Source organism: Tiliqua scincoides, unplaced genomic scaffold (genome assembly GCF_035046505.1).
Source record: "Tiliqua scincoides isolate rTilSci1 unplaced genomic scaffold, rTilSci1.hap2 HAP2_SCAFFOLD_69, whole genome shotgun sequence".
Classification (NCBI taxonomy): Eukaryota; Metazoa; Chordata; class Lepidosauria; order Squamata; family Scincidae; genus Tiliqua; species Tiliqua scincoides.
This window is the reverse complement of record NW_027101651.1, coordinates 22,295-37,301: the sequence shown is the minus strand read 5'-3', so window position 1 is coordinate 37,301 and position 15,007 is coordinate 22,295. Positions and strand designations below refer to the sequence as shown.

General features: G+C 51.3%; 1 protein-coding gene across 1 annotated transcript; it reads right to left on the bottom strand.

Moving 5' to 3' along the window:
* Window positions 1-261: 261 nt before the first annotated feature.
* Window positions 262-639, bottom strand: LOC136636038 (keratin-associated protein 4-11-like). The gene has a single exon (XM_066611070.1). It carries the CDS (start codon window positions 637-639, stop codon window positions 262-264), a length of 378 nt encoding a protein of 125 aa, XP_066467167.1.
* Between the last annotated feature and the right edge of the window lie 14,368 nt (window positions 640-15,007).

Below are 15,007 nucleotides of genomic sequence, written 5' to 3'. Positions count from 1 at the left end.
AAATGGGACTTTTGAAGGGTGGTTTGGGGAAGAATGGATAGCTCTAGACCCCAATGAAGAGAGGAAAGCCAGTCAAGAAGCAAAGTCAACACACCATTGAACAGCACAGGTGACGAGTCCCCATAGAAGCTACTGGTGCGAGTTAGAACTCCAAATCCCCCACACATTGGATCGCCAACATCCGTACGCTTAGCCAGAATCCATAGCAAAGACTTCAATTCCATATTGACCAGGAACCCACAGAGAGCCCTCCCTGGGGGTTTAGAAGGGGATGCAGGACGGGACACGGCTGAGTGGGATGACGTTGCAAGACGAGCCACCGCTCACTGGGAGGAGAGGTCCGCAGGGGACGGTGCAGGAGGGCAGGCAAGACGGGATGGAGCAGGTGGGGATGCAGGAGGGCTGGACGCTGCACACCGGAGAGATGGGTCCACAGGGGATGGTGCAGGTGGGGATGCAGGAAGACTGAACACTGCACAAGGGACCAATTGGCCCACAGGGCATGGTGCATTGCGGAAGGCAGGGAGACGGGATGCAGCACTGTGGGGCTATGGGGCCACAGGGGATGCCGCAGGAAGGCTGGACGCACAGCGGAGCGATGGAGCCACACGAGATGCCGCAGGAAGGCTGGACGCACATCGGAGCGATGGAGCCACACGAGATGCCGCAGGAAGGCTGGACGCACAGCGGAGCGATGGAGCCACACGAGATGCCGCAGGAAGGCTGGACACAGAGCGGAGCGATGGAGCCACACGAGATGCCGCAGGAAGGCTGGACGCACAGCGGAGCGATGGAGCCGCACTTGACGCCGCAGGCCGGGGTGCCGCAGGACTCCACGCTAATGGGAAGGACCGGCCCAGATGGGGCGGCACAGGATGGCATGCAACAGCTGAACATGTTGGAGCTGATGGAGGTGAGCCTGGAGCAAGACACAAGAGAGGTGAAGGAACGTACCTGCGCAGGGGTGAAGGTCCCCAAAAAGGTGTGCGTATCTAAGATGGAACCCGCGCAACTCACAACCGGAATGTTGAGCTGGGACTCATTAAAGAATCTTTCCCTTAACAATGAAGAGTCAGCTGATCACCTTTCTTTCCCCATCTATCTATCTATCTATCTATCTATCTATCTATCTATCTATCTATCTATCTATCTATCTATCTATCTATCTATCTATCTATCTTTTGAAAAGTTATCCCACATCTAGTTTCCTTACACAGATGATCTCAGAACCAAACCCTTTCAAACAACCCCCAATCCTGTCTTGGGAGGAACTTTCCTACCGCAGTTGGCATCAAAACACCTATTGGGGTATTAAAACACCCCAAGAGACTGCACTTTCAAAGAACACATTAAGGGTATTTATGAAGTTCATTCTCCATTTTTTTTTCTAATGGGATTTACTGGGAATTCACCCAGTTTCCATCAGAGCCTTGGCCAAATCATTTGGATCTGTGTTGACTGAGGGCGCAATCCTAACCAACTTTCTGGCCCTGACCAAGCCGCAATGCAGCCCCAAGGTAAGGTCACAAACATGTCCTTACCTGGAGGAGGCCCCCTTGAATGCCTCCCCACTCCAGGATGCAGTGGTGCACGCCATAATGTCACAGCTATGTCAGTGCTGGAAAGTTGGTTAGGATTGTGCCCTAAGAATTCACGTGGAGTTGACCAACCTGAGTTGACCATTTGGGGTCTTGTCTTGGAACCCAATAGCCCCGGTTCCAGTGGCCCGTGAACCCGTTGCTCTTGATCATCTCCAGAAAACACAACAGGCATATTCACTTTCAAGAAGTGTGGGACGTCTGTGTGACCAAGTGCCACTTTGACGAGGTCTGCCAAACCACATCTCATGCTCACAAGACCAGGAATGAATAGGGAGTTAAATCCAACTTACTGACCAGAGAAGCAGAACGAGAGACTCAAGAGAAAGCAAGGAAAGCTGCAGTAGGTTCCAACCAGGACAGGACTTTTATACAGTTTCTGAAGAGCCTATAGGGCAAGATCCATCCCTGGCTTGTGGAAACTTCTGTTTATGAATTACAAAGCAAATCCACCTCGGACCTTTCATGTCCTGTAATCATCATCTTTTGAGAACCATACAAATTATGATCATCACGCCCTGTTTTCCCCTTTCATTTTGGGACATTACAAGGCCAAGTCTACAATCCTGTACACACTTATCTGGGAATAAGACGCATTAAGTCAATTTATGCTGAGCTGGGCTTGGGCTGTAAGTTGCCTGCTAGAAATTAGTACACTAATTTAAACATGGATCAAACTGGCTGTGCCCAACAAGTTCGTACAGCAGGGAAGAAAAGTCTTCCTCTCCTTGGGGAACCAGCCCTTCTCCTGGATGTCTGATCTGGAGATATCACACACTGAAGACACAAGCAGCTTAGACTCAGATATATCTCTCCTTTATTATTGAGTAACTGCCCAGTGCACAGTCAACAAACCCAACGGGACAGGATGCAGACCTTTATGAAGATGTGCAATGTTGTTAAAGCTTTATGTGTATCTTAAGTCACAGAAACTATCTCACCACCTAGTTTGGAGCATATCTATTCCAGAAAATTAAGCATGCACGGCTCACTTCTTGACCCCAAAACATTGACATGTGCATCAAGCGTGTTCTTAGCTTTCCAGTTCTCCAGAACTACATGATCCCCCCTAAATGACTCCCCCAGAAATGTCCGGAACACATCCAGAGAGGCCTTGCATGTGGAGGTGGGGCAAGGAAGGCCCACCTTAGGAGATAGTTTGGCAGGGGATCACAGTGGGGCACATAGGGAGAAAAAGGGCACAGTGGGATAGAATGGGGGAAGGCTGGAGGCATGACGAAGATTGGACGGAGTGGCACTTGGTGTGGGCAACTTCATAGCAACGTGCCCTCCTGCTTTGCCTCCTTGAAGAGGTGGTGCAGGTCCAAGAAGACCCATTGGTAGGTTTATGGAGGAGTAAGGGAAAATAATCCCCCTTTCCCCTCCCTGGACAGTGCACAGGGTCCAAAGCTTGTTCCCTGTAGAGGTTCTGAAGCTCCAGCCAGCGTGCCCCGGTTGGCCCTCCCGTGACACCTGACGAATTCATGGATTCATGGAATCCACGGTGGTTCCTGGAATAGCTAATTAACTGAAAGAGTCCTCCATGCCCCTGTTGCGCAGGGTGGACATTGAAGGTCTGGTGCAGTGTTTTGTGGCCCAAGGCTATCCATGGATGTTTACAAGCAGCTGTGGTGAGCCAGGTAATAATTTCTGCTTTTATTACAGTCCGGTCTTCAACAGTTTCGGTGTGTCATTAACAGCTGGGTTCCCTTCCCACCTTCTTCCTTTCAACCGCACAAACCGTCTCTTTAATATTCAGGACAAACAATGTGAATCAGTGCCACTTAACAGCTCTTCAAGACAGGACAGCAGTTTGGCTTCCCCACATCAAAGAGCAACAAAGAAATCAAAGAGGTCAAGGGGCATCCAGGCTCCTGGTCCCCACCACACATATTCCACCGTAATCCAGTTTATAAATCAATTCTAAGAAACTTCCTTCTGAGAAAGACCTTTTACCCATCTAACTCTTTTCCTTAGAGCTCAAGCCTAGGCATGTCTACTCAGAAGTAAGTCCCATTATAGTCCGTGGGGTTTACTCCCAGGAAAGCATGGGTAGGATGGTAGCCAGAGTGACTAGCAGTTCTCCAGGATTTGAGATCCGTCCCAGCTGTCATCTAGAGAGAGTTCCAGGGAGTGAGCCTGGGATCTTCTACATATAAAGTCTCAGAAGTAAGTCCCATTATAGTCTGTGGGGTTTACTCCCAGGAAAGCATGGGTAGGACTGTAGCCTGTGTGACTAGCGGTTCTCCAGGTTTAGAGATTTCCCAGCTGTCATCTAGAGATAGTTCCAGGGAACCAGCCAGGGATCTTCTACATACAGAGTCTGGGGTCTTCTGCATCACTTCTACCACTGAGACCAGCCCTCAATGTCCCACTTGGACACGTTCCACAATGTTCCTTGTTTAAATATTCTTATCCTGGTTCAAATGGATAGCCAGGATTGGCCAAATCCACCCACCGGACCACGGAGAGATTCCCAAGAGAGGCTTTATAGGGTGGCACCAAAATGTAACTCGTGGAGGACTCCGAGGCACATGCAGGGAAGCTGGAAGGACTCAGATACATTTCCTATACTGTTGATAAAGTGTTTTGAGGCAACCTATTTATTTCAACAAAGGTTTTTGAAGGGTTAATTTTGCTGCAGCAAACTAAGACGCTGACCTCTCCGGGAGTGGGAAAAAATTCATACTTCCTGATTTGGGTTCCAGGAGAGCCCTGGCATACCTGGGGAGGGGCAGCGGTTGCACATGCCCTGGTGGAGCAAGGGACATGGCACAAGGCAGTGCAGACCTGTCACCCACTCCCCTGCGCCACCAGTCCTGTGGCACCCTGTACAGAGGCCCTGTTCGAAGGCCCAGGGAGGGTTTCTAAGACCTTCTGAGGAACCAAAACATCACAAAAGTGGGTTTTAGACCTTCTGGGTGCCTCAGATGTCCTTCGGAGGACCAGAAGAGGTCGCGTGTGGCCTCCTCGACCCACTGAAAGCCCCTCAGGTGTGACTGTGCAGGGGGGATTCTGTAGTACTGACCCCTGGTGGCCCAGGGGTTCACACATGCTGGGGAAGGCTTCCAAATCTCTGAGGTTCCCTTGCCTGTGCCTGGAGTGCTTTGGGATGCTTTTTTGTTTATTTGTTTCCCTTCATCTGACCGAAGGAGATGAAGTCATCACAGGAAAGATGGGCTGGACAAGTGGCCTTGAACCGCGGCGAATAAATATTCTTACTACTACTACAACTACTACTACAACTACTCATGATAATAATAATGACAAGGGACTGGCAGGGTGTAATGGTTGTTGGCAACCTTCAGTCTCGAAAGACTACGGTATTGCGCTCAGGGTGTAATATTAGCATCCAATTACAGAGAGCTGAAAACGGAGGCATGCCAAAATTAATAGGCAGGGTCCCTTGGGGTGGGGCGCATCCAGACAGTTTTCTGCTCTGAGGGCCTGACTCAGGAGTCCTCAACAGTATAAAAGGACTCACAACTCCAGACTCCTCCATCTGCTCTTCCCGCTTCACTCAACGCCTCTTCTGAAAGCTTGGTAAGTGGAATGATGCCTCTCTGAAAGCTCCTTGAAGATGTCTGGTCTCTCTCTCTCTCTCTCTCTCTCTCTCTCTCTCGTCACCCCCCAAGTCTCCTTTTTGAATAGGAATATTCAAAATATTCCTGACCTTCCCCAAGGAAGGTCCGGAGACAGGCTCTTTGGTGTAGTAGAATAGTAGAATACTCTCTCTCTCTCTCTCTCTCTCTCTCTCTCTCTCTCTCTCTCTCTCTCTCTCTTCTCTCTCCTTCCCCAGGATGCAGGAGGAACCTAAGGGCCAACCTCAAATTGGGTCTAACTTTTGCAAAGGTTGGTCAAACTATGCTTCCATGTCTCACAAGACTTCGCATCCCGGGCACAAGTTTGTGGCTGTCATGATCTATCTATCTATCTATCTATCTATCTATCTATCTATCTATCTATCTATCTATCTATCTAATTCCACTTGCAAACCTTAGAGGGTGTTCAATATTTTAAGGTCCTACTGTTGAATGCTTGCAAGACTTCTACACCTCTCTCTCTCTCTCTCTCTCTCTCTCTCTCTCTCTCTCTCTCTCTCTCTCCCTCTCTCACTCACTCACTCACTCCCTCTCTCCCTTTCTTCACCCCCAAGTCTCCTTTTTGAATAGGAATAGCAGTAGAGCATCCTAACACCTTCTCAGACTGCATTCCACCCTTTCCACACTTGCCCAGTAGTAAGCCCCATTGACTATAATGGGACTTACTTCTGAGTAGGCATGCATAGGATTGGGGTTTTAAGAGTCCAAGCTGGTCTGTACAGAAAGACCCCTGAGAAATTTCCCACAGGTCTGATCAAGCTAATTTTGCTTCCTTCAAAATTACTTGGGGGTCTCCCTTGGGCAGGAAAGATCTGATGTTCTGAAATTGTGGTCACGATCCTGATGTAAGCTACCTCAGAAGGCCAGAGGCAGGGGAGGGCACCAGGATGCAGGTTGTGTACTGGTGTGATCCCTGAAGCATCTGGTGGGTCGATGTGAGATCCAGGAAGCTGGACCAGATGGGCCCTTGGCCTAATCCAGTGGGGCTGTTCTCAAGTTCTCCAGTGGATCATGTTTGGTCAGAGTTCTCCACTATGACCTCTCTCATCTTGGGTGCCCCTCCCTGGCATAGCTCAGAGCCTCACTGAGTAACTCAAGCCCCTTCGCCACGACAAGGCAGTGATCCATGAAGGGGATAAGCCCCAAATTGGGACCCTTCTTATGTTCTTATGCCCTTTGCAATGCCCCTGTTTAACTCCTCCTTCTCTTCTTCCTCCACCCCCAAATACTGCCCCTGCAGACTCCATCCATCACTCCAAGATGTCCTGTTGCCCCCCCTGTGGACCATCCTGCGTCACCCCCTCCTGCATCCAACCGATTAGCTCTTCCTCTTCCTACCCCATTGGAGGCCTTGGCTCCCTGAGTTCCTGCTGCTCGCCCTGTGGAGGCCTCTCCGTGGGCAGTGGGGGCCTCTCCATGGGCGGTGAAGGTGGATCCGTGTCAGCCAGCAGCCTGGGCATCCTCGCCGGGGCCAACGTGGGCTGCGTCAACCAGATTCCACCGTCGGAGATTATGATCCAGCCCGCTCCCGTCGTGATCACCCTTCCGGGAGCCATCCTCTCCGCCTCCTGTGAGCCAGCCCGCGTGGGGGGATACTCAGCCTGCAGTGGTGGCGGATTAAACGGTGGTTACCGCTCCAGTGGCTCAGGATTCCTTCGCAGGTTACGCGGCACCTACTACTAGGTGAAAGGCCCCCCCCTCCAGGATCCACCGGCCACCAATGTGCATGACCCGGGTTTACGGATGACGACCTCGCAGGCCTGGCTGCTGGAAGGGCTGAGCGCCCCTCGTCCGACCCCTCCGTTGATGGGGTGCTCAGCAACTCCAACAGCCATGGCCGTGATCTTGCTACAAACCTTTGCTCTTTCCCACTGTGCTTTGCTTCCTCTCTGCTCAGATCCCCTCCCTTGTGCAGAGGCAGAGACCATCCTGTGGTCAAAGCCAAGGGGATGCCCTCAAGTCCTACACAAATCCTGTTTGTGACCCCTTGAGGAGGCTTCCCTTTGAGTTGGCTGGGGTGGTGCCAAGTGTCGCTGCTTCCCTCTTGTGCTTCTCTTCCTTGGAAGTCGCAAGCAATGTCTGCCGAGTTCTTCCTTTGTCATTAAATCTTTACTGCAGCAAAGCAACTGCCTCTTGTGTTTTGTGTCCCCCTCCCCTCAATTTCCTGTTCATATATGGTAGAAGCTCACCAGCTAAACAGAAAGTACCAAACAACAGTGTGGTCAGAGAAGGGCACTACCCACCCAACCCCTGCCTGATGCGACAGCCTCAGTTGGCCTCATGAATGGGCCGGCCCTGCCCAGTTTTGACCAAGTGGAATGTGGTCAGAGAGGAGCCCCACCCTCCCACCCAACCCCTGCCTGATGCAACAGCCTCAGTTGGCCTCATGAAAGGGCCGGCCCTGCCCAGGTTTGACCCTGTGGAAATTGGTTGGAGAAGAACACCACTCAGCCACCCAAACCCTGCCTGATGCAACAGCCTCATGAATGGGCCAGGCCTGCCTGGGTTTGACCCAGTGGAGAGTGGTCAGGGGAGTGCTTGTGTCTCCAATCAGGGCTCATTTCTCCCACCAGCCTTTCAAGGGCACCATCTATATTGCAGTTTGAGTTTGCCCATGCAGCCAATCAGGTGACCCCAGTGGCCAATCCCTGTCCACCCCAACGTGCTCCCTTCTGCACCTGAATCATTTGGGTCTTGCCTGGAATTTGACTCTCTCTTACGTTGTTAAGTCGCAGTGAACATAAGAACATAAGAACAGCCCCACTGGATCAGGCCATAGGCCCATCTAGTCCAGCTTCCTGTATCTCACAGCGGCCCACCAAATGCCCCAGGGAGCACACCAGATAACAAGAGACCTCATCCTGGTGCCCTCCCTTGCATCTGGCATTCTGACATAGCCCATTTCTAAAATCAGGAGGTGCACATGCACATCATGGCTTGTAACCCATAATGGATTTTTCCTCCAGAAACTTGTCCAATCCCCTTTTAAAGGTGTCCAGGCCAGACGCCATCACCACATCCTGTGGCAAGGAGTTCCACAGACCAACCACACGCTGAGTAAAGAAATATTTTCTTTTGTCTGTCCTAACTCTCCCAACACTCAATTTGAGTGGATGTGCCCTGGTTCTGGTGTTACGTGAGAGTGTAAAGAGCATCTCTCTATCCACTCTGTCCACCCCTCCATAATTTTGTATGTCTCAATCATGTCCCCCCTCAGGCGCCACTTTTCTAGGCTGAAGAGGCACAAACGCCATAACCTTTCCTCATAAGGAAGGTGCCCCAGCCCCGTAATCATCTTAGTCGCTCTCTTTTGCACCTTTTCCATTTCCACGATGTCTTTTTTGAGATGCGGTGACCAGAACTGGACACAATACTCCAGGTGTGGCCTTACCAGCGATTTGTACAGTGGCATTATACTATTAGCCATTTTGTTCTCAATACCTTTTCTAATGATCCTAAGCATAGAACTGGCCTTCCTTATCATTTTAAGTACCAGTGTTGACATGGGACATCCTTCCATTCCCACGGCACATTGCCTTACGTACTATATGCCAATAAAGGTCTGTTTGAGTTTGAGTTTGAACCTAATGCAACTTCGAGGTAAGGGGACAAACACTGCCTTACGTACTACATGCCAATAAAAGTCTGTTTGAGTTTCAACCTTACATTGAGGAGGCCCCCATGACTGCCCCCCAGCTGCAGGATGCAGCACATGCCCCACTGGCCCAGCTATGTCATGACTAGGAATTTGGCTAGGATTGCGCCCTAAGAGAGACAGGTGCGGTCAGTGAGAGGCCTGGGTGGAGTTCAGAGGAGGGGCCAGGAGGGGGACCCATTCTGGGAGATACCTCCTTGGCCTGATGGGGGGACTTTTGTAGAGCCCGCAGCCATCCAAGGTTCTCTGTATCCACGGGGGCGGCTGGAACCTACCTTCTGAGGATACGGGTGTGGGGGGACATGGACACACACGCCTGCACTGTTTCTTGCCCTGTTTCCAAAGACTAAGTCAGCCTTGCAGTGCCAAATTCATTATGCACGGGCTGGGTTGTTGAGAGCATTGGCACCAGAGAAGTTCCACCAACAGGGACAAGGCCTTCCAGAACATTGCAAAGGCTGGGCTAGCTGCGCACCCTAATTTTGGGTCGACGCACTGTTCCCAATAAATCTTTGGGGTGGTGTTTGTCGCAGCACAAGTTGCTTCATCTCAGAAATACAGGCTGGCAGGGCAAGCAGCTCGACCAACTTTCTGGCGCCAACGCAGCCCTGCCAACAGGGTGTGCATCCTGGGGGGGGGCAGTCAAAGGGTCATCCTCAAGGTAAAGTAATGCTTGTCTCTTCCCTTGGGGCTGCTTTGTGGGCTGCAACAGCATTGGAAATTTGGTTACAATTGGGCTGTCAGTCATAGATTTGGACAGCAGGTGCCCAGCTCTTCAGGTGTCCAGCTGGCCAATTTGTTGGGGAATCAGTGTTTTTGGTTGACCCCAGTGGTGTGGCTAGGGAAAAGGGCGCCCATGGCAAGCACGGAAATTGTGTCCCATACAAACGGAGAAGGGGAGATCATGGCGTGGAAGCCAGCCCTGTTTGTCCCACCCAGTGAACCGATCCAGCAGGCTCCACAGAGGAGGGGAGACCGTGGGGTGAAATGGAAATTGAAGAAACCCCATTAACTTGAGTCAAATCCTCAGGATCTCAGGCACAAAAATTAGAAGCAGAAGAGATGAATGACCCAGAAGACATCTGAATGCTTGCAGATAATCTTTAATGGAAGGGGGGGGAGAACAAAAATATTTTCACAGTGCAAACTGCAGGAACTGAGCTCTTTACGGGGCAGTTAGCAGCCACCTTGCAAACTGCAGGAGCTGAGCTCTTTACGGGGTTCTTAGCAGCTACAGTACAGGGCTGTACTATTTTTTTCCTCAGGACTTGAGGAACTTACAACACAATCCTATGTGCATCTACTCAGAAGTGCCATTGAACACAATGACACTTACTCCTTACTTACCTAGAATAGTGTGCCTAAGATTGCAGCCTTAGTTCGCTGATCTTTCCATCACCCTTTGGCGCCCCACCCAAAATTGGGTTGCGGCCAACCAGTGGGTCCTGACCCACAGGTTGGGAGCTACTGTGCTAGTGCCATTCAAGCTGGGTGAAGCATCGTGACTTGCCTTTGGGTTATTCAGAGGTGGGCAGAAGGTGGATTTGAGTCATTCGTACCTCTAGGAAGGACTTTCTTGAGCCTTCCACAAGTCTTCAGGTTCTGGGTCAAAATGGGATTGGGCTTCCATATCCGGGATGGAGTAGAAGGTCTGAAAGTGGCAGAGAATCAAAGGAAGGCACAAGGAAGAGGCAGAGTTGAGCTAATGTATTCTGGATAGAAATTGAATTGAAAGAGAAATTTCAGGCGCTGGAGTCAAGGCACTCTGGTGCCAGGACCTACTTCCTGTTGATCGCACCCTGCCGTCACGGATGATGATGCAAAACCCTTCATCCCGGGAGTCCCCACAGAGCTGGTTCCATCAATCACTCCAGTCGGGAGCGTGGGCGATTAAGACAACTGGATGCAGGCAAGTTGGACGTGGCCCCTATGAACTTGCACTCGTGGCCCCATGGCATGCCTTGGGAAGAGGGAGGTGATCCTGAAACAACAAATGAGGGAGGGCGGCGACTGCTCGACTGCGGAGGAGAGTGATGGAGAAAGATCTGAAGTCAGGAAGGGACCATTGAAGGAAAAGAAACACCCGCATTGAACATTGAGGGGTTGCGTAGTGCAAGAACCGGGATCTGCCTAGGCAGGAGATGCAGTCCGGAGGTTGCACTGCCTGAAGCTATGAACATCAGAACAGCCCCACTGGAGCAGGCCATAGGCCCATCTAGTCCAGCTTCCTGTATCTCACAACGCCCCACCAAATGCCCCAGGGAGCACACCACATAACAAGAGATAACAGCCTGGTTGGTCCCACTACTCTTTTAGAAGGTGGGTGAGTGGGGGGGGGGAGTCAGTTCCTTAGAAAGCAGCACGGGCTAGGCAAGGACAGTGCAGAGAGATTTGGGGGCAGCGGCAAAAATCAAAGCCTCTTCCTCCCTGGAGGGACGTGGGTCGGGCCAACCACCCAGCCCTTTGGGGTCAGTGGCACATGAAAATGTGGAGCATGTAGCGAAGGTGAGAGCCCTTCTCTACACCAATGCCTTCTCACGAGCAAGCAGCAGACACACACCAAAGCAGAACCCATGACAGATAGGACCCAGATTCCAGAACCTCCTCTTTCTACCCGGACAGAAGAGGTTCCAAAAAGCAGACTTACCATCCGTGGTGGGCAGCTCTGAAGACCAAGGGCAGTCAAGAAGTTCAACTGGAGCTGAGCTGAAGGGGAGGAGAATTTATCTGGTTTGTTTCTGCGCTTCAGAGGATGAGTCAGCCCCAGAGAGTCAAAATTGCCACGCCTGAGACTGCGGAGACGGGTTGTGACTTGACTCTCCGAAGCATGAACGGCGGATATGCCTGGTGGGCAGAACAAAACCTTTCATTTTGGGACATTAAAAGGTGGGCTTGCCTGTCCTCTCTCATTTCAAGTTGGCTCCGTGCCCCTTCTTGACACTTCTATAGGAACAAGGCCTTAAGTACGAGAACGTCACACATACGAGTTGTTTGGTGTAATTACACAGGGGTGCAAATTACACAAGGACACATCCGTGCCCCAGATTTGGGGGTGTACAAGGGGGTGTCTTGTGGACATCGCTCTTGAGAGGGCATGGCAAGCCTCCTTCTCTGTCGAAGCTGCTGGTGGTACCAGCACACAGACCCACACAGGGATGCTTTAGGGCAGGGGTGTCCCAAGTTTTTGGCAGGAGGGCCACATCAGCTCTCTGACACTATGTCGGTGGCCAGGGGGAAAAATGAATTAATTTACATTTAAAATTTGAATAAATTTACATATGTTTACATAAGTGAATATATTAAAGATGAACTTATATGAATGAATGAAGGTCTTGCAATATCTCAAGGCCTATAAAAGGCCTTGCACAAAGCAAGGCTGGCCTTTCCTTTGCCAGAGGCTCATTGGAGACTGGGGGTTCCCTGAGGGCCGCATTGAGAGGCCTCGAGGGCCGCAAGTGTCCCCAGGGCCGCGGTTTGGCCACCCCTGTTTTAGAGCGGTGGCCGCCAAACCGGACCTGGTGCCCACTGCGATCCGTCCCCCAGGTGAACAAAGGTCACCATTATGCCGTTCTTCACACCGGCCAGTTGCTTCCAGGTTCGGTCGCCCCAGCAGGGTTTGGGCCCAGATTTCTGGGCAGTCACGGTTGTCTGGCACCAAAATGGGAGCAATCAGGGGCACAGAGAAGAGGCTCCCCAGTGGAACAGGAAGCTTGGAGCAGTGTTTCTCAACCAGTGCCACTAAGACCACCATTGCTACTTAGGTGATACCTTGTGGTATGTGTGGGACCCCTGGATCCCTACCACCAGGTAGCAATACAACGTGTCAAGCTAAATTACACTTGAGACAAGTGAACTGTAAGTTGTTTTCTCCTATAGTTTTCAAGTCGAAATTCGTGGAGGACGGAACCCTCCATCAGACATATGGTACATTTAAACTAATAGATGTCCAACAGGTCAATCTTCACAGGCCTCATTGCTGCCGGAACTGAATTACGGCCATCACAAACTTGTGTTCTGGCAGCTGTGTGGGTCTAGAAGACTTTCAGAGAGGCCGAATTGACCTGCATGTGGAAGTGACACAAGCAAGGCCCACGGACAGGTATAGTTGGCAGGGGGTCGGATGGGGCAAGTAGGGAGGAATGTGGTGGAAGCCTGGAGGCATGACGGAGGGCAGAGGGAGTGGCACTTGGTGAGGGCAACTTCATAGCAACTCCCACGTTATCTCCTCGGACTTGAGCTGGTGCATGTCTGAGGAGACCCCCTGGGGACTGGTAGGCTTCTGGAAGGGTGAGGGGAAATATTTGGCCTCCCCCCTCCCCTGGACAGCGCACAGGATCCGAAGCTTGACCGACGGCCCCTGTAGAGGTTCAAACCAGTGCCCCACTTGGCCCTTCTGTGGTGCAAGACCTGGTTTAATAATAGACCTTTCTGGAATCGCTGAATAGCAAAACTAATCATCCATGCCCCCATTGCAAGGCTGACCATTGAAGGGCTGATGTGGTGTTTGGTGACCCGGGGCTAGACCAGCCACCATGTCATAATTTCTGTGTTTATTACCACCTGCACTTCAACAGCTTCGGTGCGCCAAGTACAGCTGGGATCCCCTCTCCACCTGCCTCTTCTTCAGCCGCGCACACCTTCTCTTTGATACTCAGGGAGACAACATGAACACTGCCATTTAAATAGTTCACCTCAAGCGAGGACAGGATTACTAGGTTGTAATCCCCAAATCAAAGAGAAAGAAGGTCAAGAGGCTGCCTGAGGTCCTCCTTCTCCTTCATCACGGATAAAACCACAGAACCCAAGGTTGAACCTAAGAAATGGCTTCTTAAGAACATAAGAACAGCCCCACTGGATCAGGCCATAGGCCCACCTAGTCCAGCTTCCTGTATCTCACAGCGGCCCACCAAACGCCCCAGGGAGCACACCAGATAACAAGAGACCTGTAAGGCCTCCTGGGAATTGTAGTTAAGAACATAAGAACAGCCCCACTGGATCAGGCCATAGGCCCATCTAGTCCAGCTTCCTGTATCTCACAGCAGCCCACCAAATGCCCCAAAGAGCACACCAGATAACAAGAGACCTCATCCTGGTGCCCTCCCTTCTTCTGAGGAAGACCCCTTATCCATCCAGTGTTGTCCTCACTGACTGCGGCTACTCTCCAAAATTTGTAATCTCCCCCTACAATTCAGCAGCACCAAAATTGTGAGCTACGGTGAAGGGGAGGGGGGTCAGTGGCATAGCTAGAGGGGGTGCAAAGCACTGTGTTTTGCATGGAGCCTCACCACAGCATGCAAGGGCCCCCTGGTGGGGGGAGCAAATTCCAGGTGGGGGGAGCAAAACAGAGGCGTATGCCTGGAATGGCTCCAAAGGGGAGGCTCCCTGAAAAACTTAGTGCTTTGGCCCCCCAGGTACTGGTAAGGGATAGACCAGGACGCCTCATCTGTAAGGAAACAGATGGTTTCCTTACCCAGGGGATAAGCCTCTGCGCTGTGGGATCAGGTCCAAGGAGGGGGATAGGATTGGCATGGACGTTTCTACCCCACTCCTTGGGCCAATCTATCCACCCACACATAGGATTGGTCCATCTCTGCCATTGGACCCCCAGCAAGGACAAAACCCAAAAGAGGCTTCTTGAGAATGCACCAGAATTTAACCCCTGGAGATCCGTGCCCCGGAGACCCCTATGGAGGGAGGTTGAAAGTGCTCAGACCCATTTCCTGTAAAACCGACCAAGCGTCCTGAGCTGACCCATTTCGTTCCACGGAGGTGTTTGTGGACTACGCAAGTGGGTCCAGGAGCCACACCACATTGTCAATTTCCCTGCAGCAAATTAAGGCACTGACCCTTCTGGAAGAGCTAAAAAAAGGTTCGTATTTTGGGGGTTTCTGGGGAGGGGCTTCCCAATCTCTGAGGGTTCCTGTCCTTTGGTATGCAATTTCTTTTTTCATCAACACAGGAAGAATGGGCTGGGCAAGCCAGGTTGAAAAGTGGCATCTAAAATTCGTAATAATCATTATAATGACGGGGGACTGGCAGGGTATAATATGCCCATCCTATTACAGAGGGCTGGGAAGGGAGACATTTCTAAATCAATAAGCCGGGCCCTGTGGGGTGGGATGCAGCCAAAGTTACTGTGAAGGGCATGACTC